At 31.8% G+C, this 15,952-nt stretch overlaps 1 protein-coding gene across 5 annotated transcripts in view; it reads right to left on the bottom strand.

Moving 5' to 3' along the window:
- Window positions 1-15,952, bottom strand: part of LOC119616428 (protein gustavus) — a 91,637-nt gene that overhangs the window by 43,279 nt on the left and 32,406 nt on the right. For 4 of the 5 annotated variants that reach the window (XM_037972760.1, XM_037972759.1, XM_037972758.1 and 1 more), the window contains one exon: window positions 4,147-5,036. In XM_037972760.1, the coding sequence (XP_037828688.1) occupies window positions 4,147-4,852 (706 nt within the window). In that variant the 5' untranslated portion in view covers window positions 4,853-5,036. Of the gene's footprint in view, window positions 1-4,146; window positions 5,037-11,548; window positions 11,567-15,952 lie in introns of those variants that run through there. The other variant, XM_037972761.1, reaches the window with a different exon arrangement.

The raw sequence follows: 15,952 nt of genomic DNA on the forward strand, positions 1-15,952 counted from the left end.
TCAAAACGCCCTCCTTCGGCGGTATACTCTATAGTATTAAATCATCGCCGAAGTAAAATAAATACAAATTGGCTATAAAAAGATTAAACAAATGCGCCTACTCAACACCAGAGGCGCTGCAACACTGTTCTAAAAATAATGTAAATAAAAAAAGCTTTCATCTATCCTTCACTTTCTCCTCTACTCTATCCCTTTCCAAAAAAAGTAACACGGTCTATGTATTTATAGGCATTAATGCCTGAGTGTTACTTCTCTTCCAACCAATACCAGAGAGAAATATATTTTTTTGGTTACGAATACAATTATCGTAACCCAAAAATTTTTATTGGTTATATTTTTTTCAAATATCTTGGTTTGGTTATGAATAATTGTTGTTATATACTTGTTTTAGTAATACTTGTAATTTTATAATTGTATTTCAATCACATAAGTTTTGTTTATAGAAAATGTTTTTTTGTCAAATATTTTCATATTCGAATTTTTTTAATTAACTTTAATTTCTCAATAAATACACATAATATTTTGTTATAAAAACTGCGTACTCCAAATTATAAGAGGTTATGGGCGATAGCAAGCGTGAATCTTCTCACGGTATCTTACTATTCCGTGGAGACAATTTTGAAAACTGGAGTTTTCGTGTACTGATTTACTTAGATTCTTTGAATCTGTTGGATGCTATCAATGATGTTCCCCCAGCCGAGCCTGTATTAGGCGAACCCTTTATAGTAAAGGACAAGAAAGCTAAAGCAACTTTGGTCAGTTTAATTTCTGATGAATATCTGGAATGTGTACGAGATAAAAATACTGCTAAGGAGATGTGGTCAGCTTTGCTCAAAACATTTGTAAAGAAGTCTATTACGAGTCAGACGTTATTGAGAAAACAGTTGGCCTTATTGAAAATGAAGTCTGACGATGATCTCCGTAAACATTTGTTAATGTTTAATGATATAATAATGAAACTTAAAACATCTGGTGCTCAATTATCTAAAAATGATATTGTTGCTCAACTTTTTGTCACACTACCAGAAAGCTTTGACCCGGTAGTGGCCGCGTTGGAAAATATGAGAGAAGCGGATTTGAATATTGATATAGTGAATCAGAGGTTACTTGCTGAAGATGCAAAGACGCAAGATCGTTTTGATTCTGAAGTGATGAAGACGGCAGCATTTAGCGGAGAAACCAAATATAACAAATTTAATGGCGTATGTTTCGTTGTAAGAAAAAGGCGCATAAACAAAAGGATTGTCGTGTGCGTTTAGCAACAAACAAAAGAGCAAGTACAGCATCAACATCAAAAGCAATATGCTTTATGTCAGGAGTTTTAAAAAGAACCCCATCCAATTCGCAAAATATTTTGAAATTTAAAATTGAATCTGGCGCTACCGATCACATGTGCAAGCTTAAGTGGTGTTTTAACAATTTGGAAAATCTTGAGAATCCTCTATGTATTAGTGTTGCCAAAGACACAGAAAAGATGATAGCTCAACAGCGTGGTGGTGTCACGGGATACTCAAGCAATGTGTTAATTAATATTAAAGATGTTTTATGTTCCAGGACTTCGCGATAATCTGCTGTCTGTTTCAAAACTAACAGCAAATGGAATAAGTGTGAAATTTTATGAAAAGGTTGCCGTTTTCAAGAAAGATGATGAAGTCATAATGAAAGCCTACAAGAAAGGTGATTTGTACGAAATAGAATTAAAAATTGTACAAAACAAAGAAGCAAATGCAACTACTACTGAGTCCAGTATGTTATGGCATTCAAGAATGGGTCAAGCAAGTGATACGAGTATGCAAGAAGTCGTTAATAATAAGATGGTAGATGACATTAATTGTTTCAATCCTGTTGGTATGTGTGATACGTGTATTCAAGGTAAGCAATGCCGTAACCCATTCAGTGGAAGTCGTCCAAAGTCAAGTCGTATTCTGGAAAGAATTCATACAGATGTATGTGGACCGTTTGAACCCCAAACATGGGATGGTTATAGATATTTTGTTAGTTTTATTGACGACTTCAGTCATTTCACATACATATATTTAATGAAAAAGAAATCCGAGATTTTTCAAAAATTTGTTAAATATGAAACAATGGCAACTGCGTTGCATAATGTTCCGATTGCTATGGTAACTGTAGACCAGGGTAGGGAGTACTCATCAAATGAGGCTAAAGAATATTTTAAAGGAAAGGGAATACAAATTCAAACGACTGTAGCATTTACTCCCCAGCAAAATGGAGTTGCTGAGAGGTTTAATCGAACTTTAGTGGAAAAGATGCGATCAATAATAGTTGAGGCAAATTCGCCAAAGTTTTGTGGGGTGAGGCTGCTTTAACAGCAACATACTTGATAAATAGATCCCCAAGTAAAGCTATTGATGACAGGAAAACTCCTGCTGAGATATGGTATAATAGAAAGCCAGATGTTTCAAAATTAAAAGTTTTTGGCTGCAAGTTTTCAAGTTTTTTCTAGACATAAATTATTTTTGACCCTGAAAGGGTTAAAGATGAACTTGAATCAATGAGGAAAAACGAAGTATGGGAATTAGTTCTACGTCCAAAAGGTAAAAAGCTACTTAAATCAAGGTGGGTGGTGGAACGGATACTAAAAAGATTTGTAATGAGCGACTGTAACCATGAAAAAACTCCTATGGAAAAAGGTTTATGTCTTTCTTAAAATAAATCAAATATACAAACTAAGAATCCATATCGTGAAATGTTGGGCAGTTTAATGTACCTGATGTTAAGTGTTCGACCAAATATATGTTACCAGATTGGATATATGGGAAGATTTCAAAACAACCCTAGTGATATTCATTGGACAAGTTTAAAACGTATAGTTCGTTATATCAAAGGCTCAAAAGATTTAAAACTGATTTATTCAAGACATTTTGGTAACAATGAAATTATTGGTTTTGTAGATGCTGACTGGGCTTCAGACTCTGAAGATAGAAAATCTGTAAGCGGTTATATTTTTAAAGTATTTGGTTGCACAGTATCTTGGAGCAGTAAGAAAGAGACAGTAGTAGCAACGTCATCCAGCGAAGCCGAATATATTGCTTTAGTCCTGCGGTTTCTGAAGCTATTTGGATCAGAGGTATATTAATAGATCATCATATACTTTCAGAAGAAAAAGCAGTTACTATCTGTGAAGATTACAGAGGATATATTGGTATAGCCAAGAACGCTGAAAGTAAACGGTTAAAACATATTGATGTGAAATTTCATTTTGTTCGTGATTACATTTCAAAAGGCGTTATTAAATTAGAATCAATTTCAACAGATGTAAAACTTGCAGACATGTTCACAAAAGCGTTGGATTCAACCAAATTCGCTCAATTTCGAAAAGAACTTCAACTTAGTGAAGTTCTTTTCGAAATTGTTGCTATATACTTGTTTTAGTAATACTTGTAATTTAATAATTGTATTTCAATCACATAAGTTTTGTTTATAGAAAATGTTTTTTGTCAAATATTTTCATATTCGAATTTTTTAATTAACTTTAATTTCTCAATAAATACACATAATATTTTGTTTTAAAAACTGCGTACTCCAAATTATAAGAATAATAGTTATTCATAACCAAAAAAATATATTTCTCATGTTAATTGGTTACGGAGACCTAAATAATATAAATCTTATAATAATGGTTAAAAAGTCCCTAAATAAGGGATTTTTTGCATAACCTTTTCTTTCGATCGTTGATCTACGTTTTTGTTATGACAGTGAAGCAAAACAATAGTAATTAATTTGTTTTCAAGTTGTGTATGAAAATTGTTGTTTATACGCCAAACAGTCGCGTATGGAGCAAAACAATATTTTTAGTCTTAAAATTGTGGATATAGACCAAAGTTAACACTCGATATCTCGGAAATCGTATCAAATATTGAAATTCGGAATCGGGAAGAGGATGTCCAAATTATATACAATCCACTCCTAACTCAATTTTTTTTAAATGGTCGGTGGGTCAAACCAATAATATACTGACTGTCTACAAGGTTTAAATACCGCAGTGAAATTGTGTTTAAACTTTGTATTGGTACGTTTTGGAAGTCAGCCTACATATGTAAAATACATGTCGTCTGATACCACCTTTAAAGTGTACAATACAAATTTTGTATGAATATAGTTGGAAATTGCTATATTACTTACGATCAAGTCCTCCAATGTATCTCATAGTAATTTCGCAATGACCCCAAACAGCAGAAACTACAGGGTACAATTTTTTACCCTTTAAGCCCCTAAATGCAACTCCAAGGTACTGGTGATCTATGATAAAACTTAATGTTCCTTCATCCATATCAAGAGCAACTAAAAATTTATCTGGAACCAAAAAAGCTTCATCGTTCTTAAGGATTGCGGGATAGGTAATGCCTGCACAGTTTTTAGAATTGTGATATAATTTATTTCTTCCTAAGTCCCAGCCCCAGCTTTGATCTGAAGAACCAACCAAACTTTGATAACCTACAGAATGTAGTGGAGCTTCGGATGTGGCAACGCCTACTACTGCATGTGTACCTCTTTGTCTTGTAGGCCAATATATTTCCCATATATGTAATCCTTTGGTCATTCCAATTTTGCCACGTATGCAATCTGTACTTTGTGCAACTGGGTGTCTATGGAAAGTTAGTTTATCATCTTCTTTAACAAAAATGTTTAGTGATCTATCCTCAGAATTCCACGAATGTTTAAGTTGTGTTTCTTTATTTGCTGGAGGCATATCTAGTAGTATATCAATTCTTGCTGGTTTTGCAAAATCGGCCGCTAATTCCCTTGGTATAATTGGCTTAAAAGGCGTCTGTGTGTCATTTCTGTTAACAGATTTCACACTGCCGCTTATTTTTTGACCCATGTTCATACCACGGCAACTCCGAGATCTTCTTTGATCTACTAATGCAACTTTATAAGACAAGCGTAATCTTTCGAAGTCTCTTGGTTCCAGTCTAGAAAGCACAACACGAGGTGATAAAGGCGTTGGTGAAATACTAGTTCGTCGACTTCTTTCGATTGACCTTGCGGCAGGTGTTCTTCCACCTTTATATCTGAAAGATTTATGTATGTACATATTTATATTAAATATTAAAGATTACGAAAATCACAACAACTACTATATACAGTGGTGGAAAAAATAATAGAAACGACCTTATTTTGTGGTAAAAACTAAATTTTCTCAAAAACTACCCGCTAGAATTTGATGATTAGTACCTCAAATAAAAGGCATTTAACTCATCTGTTATATGATATATATATATATATATATATATATATATATATATATATATATATATATATATATATATATATATATATATATATATATATATATATATATATATATATATATATATATATATATATATATATATATATATATAATTGGCATACGAAAAAATACATAAGGTAAGATTTTTTAAACGGATTTTTTGTATTTCATTTTGAAATTTTTAATTACACTGTACGTAAAATTTCAACTTTCAAAAAGACACAGAAAAACGCCAAAACACGTAAGCTTAATTTTCAGTCGTAGAATCTAGTGGCATACTCCGTTTTGAAAAGTTGGGTCAAAATCGGGAAATATTGCATTTTAAAGTTTAAACCGGTTCTGAGTAGCGTTTAAATTTACTAATATATTAGTAACCACTTGCATACATACATACATACATACATACATACATACATACATACATACATACATACATACATACATACATACATACATACATACATACATACATACATACATACATACATACGTACATACATACATACATACATACATACAAAGGGGTATCATACGCCATGGGGGCACATCTGCCAATAGCGAATAACTTGAAAACTGAGTAATCGATTTTATAGCATTATCAAATTTTGTTTTCGTTTATCGATTATCTATCATCCCTGAAAATTTGAAACATTAACTTTACATATGATGGGAGGCAGACATGATTAATTGTTTTTCAAAGGGCTGTGAAAATTTTTTACTGTGTGGACCTTTTGTGCTAACTTTTTTAGTTTTTGTGATAGAAAAAATATATTGGTCAGTATTAGAACGTCAATTATAGTGAACAATAAGACATAATAATATTTTCGATAATATAATTTGAAGCCCGAAAAAATTGATACTAAACCCCAGAACTGCCCGTGGGGCACATGCGCCAAATATATGCAATGCTTGTGATGTAGAACAAAATTTGGTTAAAATATAGAAAAAATCAGTAATAATTTGTTTTAATTTTTTTGTTAAGTTTTGTGAAATAAACAATAAATATCTGATTTATTATACTTGGTTTAATGAATTAAAGTATACACCACTTTAGTGGGGAGGGTATATTGGATTTGTGCTGATGTTTGTAACATACAAAAATATGAGTAGATTAAGCTATGTCCGTCCGTCCGTCCGTCCGTCTGGCTGGCTGTCCATGTAAACCTTGTGCGCAAGGTACAGGTCGCAATTTTCAAGATAATTGGATGAAATTTGACGAAGGACAAAGCCTGTTGAAAATGGTTAAAATCGGTCCATTATTTCACCTAGCCCCCATAGAACAGAACCCCCCGAAAAGAGCTTCTGAGCTCATAACTATGTTAAATATACAGATATATCGATAAAATACGTCACAACTAAGTTCTATAGAAGTCTTGATGACCCTGCCAAATTTCATAAAGATCGGACCTCATTTGACCCTAGCTCCCATACAAATTCCCCTTCAGAAAATTACTTGAATGTCCCAAATTAACTTATAAACACAAATATCGCGATGAAATTCAGCACAATAAAATATTATGTAAATATAAATATATTCACAAAATTTTATCGGGCTTGGTCCATATTTGCCCCTAGCCCCCATATAAAGCCTCTTTCAGAAAATTAGTTTTTCATCCATAAATTGCTTAAATGTATCGGAACAAGGGAATATTAAAGATAAATGCTTTATTATGAAAAATAAATCACATTTAATATTCATAACTGGTGTAGGGTATCATATGGTCGGCCACGCCCGACTATACTTTCTTACTTGTTATTTTTGTAATTTTTTCTTTTATTTCACTAATGACAAATCTGCCCCATCCCCTTGGCGCATTTACCCCATGGATGGGGCGGTATCGCCGTTTTTGGTCAGTGCGGAAAAGTTAAAAAATATGTACATCAGGATGACTTAGGAAAGATTGAAAGGAATAAAACTAAAGCCAACATATCTAAGTATCCGAACCAAGAAAAAAATTAAGAATATATATTGTGGTTTTAATTTGAGGCCGCCTCAAAAAAAAAGTGGCATATGGTCCCCCTTCTACCCTACATACATACATACATGTTTTTTTTAAATTTAAATAATCAAAATGCAGCAATTGCACAAGATTTCTTTTGTACGACTATACAATAAATATGAAACTGTTAAAATTTTCCATCACTTTACTACTAGAAATATTTGTTCTCTTTGCAATTTCTTTTAGCAGACACAAAATATTTCAAAACAATCAAAATATATTTTTCTGTTTTAGCAGCGCACGCACAGTGTTTTTGTAAAAAGATTTTATGTATGTATGTATGTATGATATAATACTGTTTACTAACAAGTTTTTACACTGTATACATTGCATAAAAAATACCTTAAAAAGTAATATCAATAAGCGCTTAAAAAATAAATAAATAAATTGCAACTGGCAGTTGCTCATTTTGCTACTGACAGCAGTAGAACCAAAAGAATATACTGCAGCTAGGAAAAAATTATCAGCACAACGATGGCCTGTGTGCGTTGCTATTGCAAAAAATATATTTCGATTGCTGTACAATAAGTAGAAATACTGTGAATGTGTGCTGCTAGAAATTTCAAAGTAATGTTGCAATTTTTAGTAGCAATAAATTAAAATGTGAACATGTTAAAATATTTTTGGTATTATATTGATAGAAATGTGTATTTTACTGCAAGTGGTTACTAATATATTAGTAAATTTAAACGCTGCTCAGAACCGGTTTAAGCTTTAAAATGCAATATTTCCCGATTTTGACCCAACTTTTCAAAACGGAGTTTTTCTGTGTCTTTTTGAAAGTTGAAATTTTACGTACAGTGTAATTAAAAATTTCAAAATGAAATACAAAAAATCCGTTTAAAAAATCTTACCTTATGTATTTTTTCGAATGCCAATTATATATATATATATATATATATATATATATATATAATATAATATAATATATATATTATATATATATATATATATATATATATATATATATATATATATATATATATATATATATATATATATATATATATAATTGGCATTCGAAAAAATACATAAGGTAAGATTTTTTAAACGGATTTTTTGTATTTCATTTTGAAATTTTTAATTACACTGTACGTAAAATTTCAACTTTCAAAAAGACACAGAAAAACGCCAAAACACGTAAGCTTAATTTTCAGTCGTAGAATCTAGTGGCATACTCCGTTTTGAAAAGTTGGGTCAAAATCGGTAAATATTGCATTTTAAAGTTTAAACCGGTTCTGAGCAGCGTTTAAATTTACTAATATATTAGTAACCACTTGCAGTAAAATACACATTTCTATCAATATAATACCAAAAATATTTTAACATGTTCACATTTTAATTTATTGCTACTAAAAATTGCAACATTACTTTGAAATTTCTGACAGCACACATTCACAGTATTTCTACCTATTGTACAGCAATCGAAATATATTTTTTGCCATAGCAACGCACACAGGCCATCGTTGTGCTGATAATTTTTTCCTAGCTGCAGTATATTCTTTTGGTTCTACTGCTGTCAGTAGCAAAATGAGCAACTGCCAGTTGCAATTTATTTATTTATTTTTTAAGCGCTTATTGATATTACTTTTTAAGGTATTTTTTATGCAATGTATACAGTGTAAAAACTTGTTAGTAAACAGTATTATATCATACATACATACATACATACATAAAATCTTTTTACAAAAACACTGTGCGTGCGCTGCTAAAACAGAAAAATATATTTTGATTGTTTTGAAATATTTTGTGTCTGCTAAAAGAAATTGCAAAGAGAACAAATATTTCTAGTAGTAAAGTGATGGAAAATTTTAACAGTTTCATATTTATTGTATAGTCGTACAAAAGAAATCTTGTGCAATTGCTGCATTTTGAATATTTAAATTTAAAAAAACATGTATGTATGTATGTATGTATGTATGTATGTATGTATGTAGGGTAGAAGGGGGACCATATGCCACTTTTTTTTTGAGGCGGCCTCAAATTAAAACCACAATATATATTCTTAATTTTTTTCTTGGTTCGGATACTTAGATATGTTGGCTTTAGTTTTATTCCTTTCAATCTTTCCTAAGTCATCCTGATGTACATATTTTTTAACTTTTCCGCACTGACCAAAAACGGCGATACCGCCCCATCCATGGGGTAAATGCGCCAAGGGGATGGGGCAGATTTGTCATTAGTGAAATAAAAGAAAAAATTACAAAAATAACAAGTAAGAAAGTATAGTCGGGCGTGGCCGACCATATGATACCCTACACCAGTTATGAATATTAAATGTGATTTATTTTTCATAATAAAGCATTTATCTTTAATATTCCCTTGTTCCGATACATTTAAGCAATTTATGGATGAAAAACTAATTTTCTGAAAGAGGCTTTATATGGGGGCTAGGGGCAAATATGGACCAAGCCCGATAAAATTTTGTGAATATATTTATATTTACATAATATTTTATTGTGCTGAATTTCATCGCGATATTTGTGTTTATAAGTTAATTTGGGACATTCAAGTAATTTTCTGAAGGGGAATTTGTATGGGAGCTAGGGTCAAATGAGGTCCGATCTTTATGAAATTTGGCAGGGTCATCAAGACTTCTATAGAACTTAGTTGTGACGTATTTTATCGATATATCTGTATATTTAACATAGTTATGAGCTCAGAAGCTCTTTTCGGGGGGTTCTGTTCTATGGGGGCTAGGTGAAATAATGGACCGATTTTAACCATTTTCAATAGGCTTCGTCCTTCGTCAAATTTCATCCAATTATCTTGAAAATTGCGACCTGTACCTTGCGCACAAGGTTTACGTGGACAGCCAGCCAGACGGACGGACGGACATAGCTTAATCTACTCATATTTTTGTATGTTACAAACATCAGCACAAATCCAATATACCCTCCCCACTAAAGTGGTGTAGGGTATAAAAACTTATTTTGCTGTTTTATACTTTAATTCATTAAACCAAGTATAATAAACCAGATATTTATTGTTTATTTCACAAAACTTAACAAAAAAATTAAAACAAATTATTACTGATTTTTTCTATATTTTAACCAAATTTTGTTCTACATCACAAGCATTGCATATATTTGGCGCATGTGCCCCACGGGCAGTTCTGGGGTTTAGTATCAATTTTTTCGGGCTTCAAATTATATTATCGAAAATATTATTATGTCTTATTGTTCACTATAATTGACGTTCTAATACTGACCAATATATTTTTTCTATCACAAAAACTAAAAAAGTTAGCACAAAAGGTCCACACAGTAAAAAATTTTCACAGCCCTTTGAAAAACAATTAATCATGTCTGCCTCCCATCATATGTAAAGTTAATGTTTCAAATTTTCAGGGATGATAGATAATCGATAAACGAAAACAAAATTTGATAATGCGATAAAATCGATTACTCAGTTTTCAAGTTATTCGCTATTGGCAGATGTGCCCCCATGGCGTATGATACCCCTTTGTATGTATGTATGTATGTATGTATGTATGTATGTATGTATGTATGTATGTATGTATGTATGTATGTATGTATGTATGTATGTATGTATGTATGTATAAAAGTCCATACTTTAAAACGCAATATCTCGATTTGACCCAACTTTTCAAAACGGAGTATGTCACTAGATTCTATGACCCAAAATTAAGTTTAGGTGTATCGGCGTTTTTCTGTGAAGTTCTTACTTTGTTTTTTTTTTATGATAAAGTTTGATTTTTTACTGTTTAATTAACCGTATGGTAGCTTATAGCTGATTCAGGGCTTCCACATTCAAGATTTCTTAAATAAAAAAAACAGATAATGGAAAAAAATACTTTTCATTGTTGAATTTTATATAAAATTAGTTTTTGAGAAGATTCCCAGCCGAAAAAGTTTTAGATAATGGATAATTTGACATTTGTCACATTTAACCTCCTGGACCGGGTTGAGTTACAAAAATTTTAATTTTGCAAAAAATTTGGCCCAAAAATCGGTGGATTGCCATTATCTATTAGTAGATCAAAACTTTCTCTGCTGGAAATCTTCATAAAAACTAATTTTATATAAAATTTACGGTGAAAATACGATCATTATCACAGAAAACAAAAATTATATTTTTTATATTAAGAACTTCATTTATAATTAAAATTTTCAAATTACAAAAACCCCTTTTATGGTATGCCCCTTTGCAATATTATGAATTGTTTCTATTATTTTTTCCAAAGCCAAATTTTTTGAATAGCAATAAAATACGATGGAACACAAAAATCTATAAAATAGATATACCATATGAAAGATGAGGTAAATACCTTTTATTTTACACTAATCATCAAATTCTAACGAGAAGTTTTTGAGAAAATTTTGTTTTCAACGCAAAATAAAGTCGTTTCTATTATTTTTTCCACCACTGTATGTACAATAGAGGTATCTAAACATATCGATTTTGCTCAAATGAGTCTTATTTTGTTCATTAGTGTCCAAAGCTAACTGGTGAAAATTTTTATTCAATTCGGATAACGTCCAGCAAAAAAAAATTATGATGTACTTTACAAACGACATCTTAATAACATCTATAAATGCGATTTAATATCTTTCGCTTTTATAAACCAAATATTTCCTTACAAATGAAAACCCAGTAAAAAATGATGAAAGAGATGTAGAAAAGTCACTACCAATATCATAGCTTTTTCTGTGCGAAATTAATAACGACAAAAAAATTAAACTCTTTAAAGCCTAAAGCTATGTATACACGGTTGTTAGATCTTACAACGTTGGCAGTAAAATGTGCAGAAAAGTCTAACAACGGTGCCAATTTACAAATTTTATCTTGCAATATTGTCAGTAATGCTTTTTCTGACAACGTTGTAAAAGAAAAATTGCAAGTTCACACGATTGTTGGACATTTTCTGCACATTTTACTGACAACGTTGTAAGATCTGACAACCGTATATCAGAGCTTTAAGATGGTGCAAAGGCATAAGGTATGTTAGAACAAATTTAAGATAAAATCAACCCTTTGATGGCCCTTAACCCATTGACTACAATTAAGAGGACTTATATAACACAACTTTTTTCTTTACAAATTGATTACGGGATTTTTATTATTTTTTCAAATAAGTTAAAGAGATTTTTAACGTGCTTTCAACCCCAATTTTTAAATAAATTCACTGTTATGTATTGATGGTGAGGAAGCTAGTTCCTATGCACATTTCGCGGTTGCTTAAGCCAGCTCTTCAGCAAACTTTTCCCTATATTTTAAAAAAACTAGAAATGTCTTATGAAAGAATTATTTTAAACTCAATAAGAATCTTTTACAAAACATTAAAAGTTTTGACAAAACACCTATAGAGTATAATATAAATTTTTAATAAAATAATTTTAATTTTAACCATTATACAACATTATCTTTTATTAATTGTATTATATCTTTATAGACTGACCACGGTTCGAACTTAGCAAGCCATATAAGTGGTCCAAAATAGAAAAAGATTTTGCAACAGAGTCAGAGGCAAATTATGATGACATAGGTATATAATTGATCCTACCCCCTTTAGAAATAAAAATACTACAATGTCAATGAAATTTGACATAAACAAGTTTTATTTTCATTTCACCAAATTTTATGAGGATCGGTTCATAATTGTCATAACTGTCATATAAAACCTCTTCAGAAAATGAATTTTACTTTCATTACTGTAAATGCAAGTACATCGATGATATTCAACACAACAAGTTTTCCTTCCACCTTTTTCGTTCTACCAATTTTCATGAGGATTAGTCTATAACTGACCCTACCTCCATGTAAGGTCCACAGTAGAAAATGATTTCAACGTTCATAACTAACTTAAAATGCCATTGTAGCAATGAAATATAATACATATTAACGAGTTTTATATCAATCAGAATCTCTCTACCAAATTCTATAATTATCGGTTCATAATTGACCGTTCATATCTTGTTTAAAAATGCCAGTATAACGATGGAATTTAACATAATCATGTTTTATATTAACACAAATCTATCCATCAACTTTTATGAGAATTGGACCATAATTGACCCTGCTTTCATAAAAGCTCATTAGGAACCGAAAGTTATTTTTATGAAACCTAGTTTTAAGAGTATTTGAGAACCAATAAACTCTTATAGAAAATCAGTTTATAGCTCAAAACTCATTCCAAAAGTTTAGAATTATGGTAGAAATAAAAAATGATTACTTCTTTAAATTATGGAAATCTTGGTCCATAATTGACGCAATCCTACATTGAAGGCCCTATTACGAAAACTACCCTGACATTCATTAGATTAATTGTCAAAGTCCATATCGTTAGCTTAGTACGCAAAAGTAACAAGTCCACTTTTTATAGAAATTGAGATTTTAATACAGAATGGTAGTATAACTTGAAATACACATGTTACAATAAAAAAATTACCTTAGTTTTACTTTAAACATGTACTTTTGCTGTGGTATGCAAACGTGCTAAGTCCTCAAAACAATAAAAATATAAAAAGAAAAAGTACTAAGTCCTTACAATTTTCTATTATAAACGCATTAATTAGTCATTTAAAAATAAATATTAAAGATTTTGTGCATCAACGTCTAGGAAATAGTTGTAGTTTGTAAAATCTTCGATTGAGTAAGAAATCATGGAATACTTTTTAAAATAAAATAAAACAAGTAAATATTGACAAAAAACTTATTTTATTTAATAGGGATGATATAGAGAATAGCGTAAATTATGGATCGAATCTCATAGTTGTTAGTAAAGAAATTCTGTTTCCTTTAAAACTTGTTAACGTTGAATTGCATCGCTAACTTATATTTTAAGCCAGTTGTGCGCTTTAAAATCGTTGGGGGTAGGGTCAAATATTGCCCTATCCTCATAAAAAGTTGTAAATAGTTTTTGGGTCCCATAAATCTTGTTGATGTCGAATTTCATCTCTATTCTGGTATTTTAAAAACAGTTATAAGCTTTAGAGTAATTTTTTCAAGGGTACTTTATATGGGAGCTATGGTAAAATATGGACCGATACTCATAAAAATTAGTGTAGCGATTTAATTTCATTAAAGTTTTGTCTATATAGAATTTCCTTCGCCAAGGGTAACTATCTTGTCGTGATGCGAGGGCTTAAGTACACATCGTGACTATAGCTTACTGTGACTAATGCTTAGGTATCCAGCCACAGGAAGTTATGGTTTCAAAGAAGTGTATAACTAAAGGTTACTCATCTTGTCAAGATAGTGAGTGTGGTACGTGTCTGTCAATCCTACTTCCTTCTATCATGACATAGATGATACGCTATGTTATTCGATTTGGCTCTTTGAGCTGTAAGGGCTTTACCGTTAGATATAGCGTTATATAGGCAAATTTAAGGTCAAGGTGAGTGGTAGCAGTGCCGAGGGCCTGGATGGCTAGCCAGTGCATAAAGAGGCTAGTTGCTAACAGCTCCCCTCAGCGTCATGGTAAAGCGCTGTTGTAAAGCCGTCACTGCGTGGATCGTCCGTCTGTACGTGCATACTCGTGGGATTCAAAATAGAAGAACCAAATATAAAAACAAACAAGTAAGAGTGCTATATTCGGCTGTGCCGAATCTTATATACCCTTCACCATAGTGTATTTAAAAAATATAAATTTTATAAAATTTAAATTTATGTACCTATTTAATTTTCCCGATTATATCATTATTATAGCAATAGCAAAACAAAATGAACAACAACAACGCTAAACGAAATAAACACTCAAAAAACAAAATACACAAGGCAGTAAAACCAACAAACGAAACTGTACACCAACAAACAAAAACAATATACACAAGGCAATGAAACACACAGCCATCCAAACATACAAAACTGAATACACCAAGAAACAATAACAATATACACATGCCAATGAAACACACAGCCATCCAAACATGTGAAACGAAATACTCAATGAATAAGCAGTGTTGTTGTTGTTGCTTATTAATCAAAGCATGAAAAAATTGTCTTTTTTAATGAAATTTTCAGAGGTTGTCTCGGATTTTTGCTTATATCTCCGTCATTTATGGACCGATTTTGCTGATTTTAAATAGCGATCTTCTCGAAAGCATGTCTAACAGAATTATTGAAGATTCGGATCTCGCCGATATCTGGGGTCCTCTAAAAACTGATTTCAACAGACAGACAGACGGACAGACAGACAGACGGACATGGCTTAATCGACTCCGCTATCTATAAGGATCCAGAATATATATACTTTATAGGGTCGGAAAATTATATTATAGAAATTACAAACGGAATGACAAACTTATATATACCCTTCTCACGAAGGTGAAGGGTATAAAAAGGATGAGAGTAGGGACACGACGGAAGGGGTGGTCGAACTGTTAGGGAAAGACAATCCGGACGTCACGGTAAACGAGGATAATGGGGAGTTGGACAGTACATGGGAGGACGGTGACGTTACCCTTACTGACCTCCATGCCAGAATTGTTGAGCTTGAAGGACAAGTGACTCCTTTGGTGAAACTAGTGCCACACAGAAGCTGGGGAATTTATCTCTGTCTGACGATGAGCTTGCTGACAGTCAGACTGTTAAGATAACATCCCCTGCTAAAGAGGCCAAGAGGATCCAAAGGGGACATTTGGGAGAAGACCGTCCACAGGTCGTATGGCAAGTAGCGGTGGAGGAGAAGCCAAGTGCCCTTCCACGAGATATTAATTATACAGGCCGAATG

Source organism: Lucilia sericata, unplaced genomic scaffold (assembly GCF_015586225.1).
Source record: "Lucilia sericata isolate MDLA Ls3-8-SP2 unplaced genomic scaffold, ASM1558622v1 Contig000071F_arrow, whole genome shotgun sequence".
NCBI classification, from domain to species: domain Eukaryota; kingdom Metazoa; phylum Arthropoda; class Insecta; order Diptera; family Calliphoridae; genus Lucilia; species Lucilia sericata.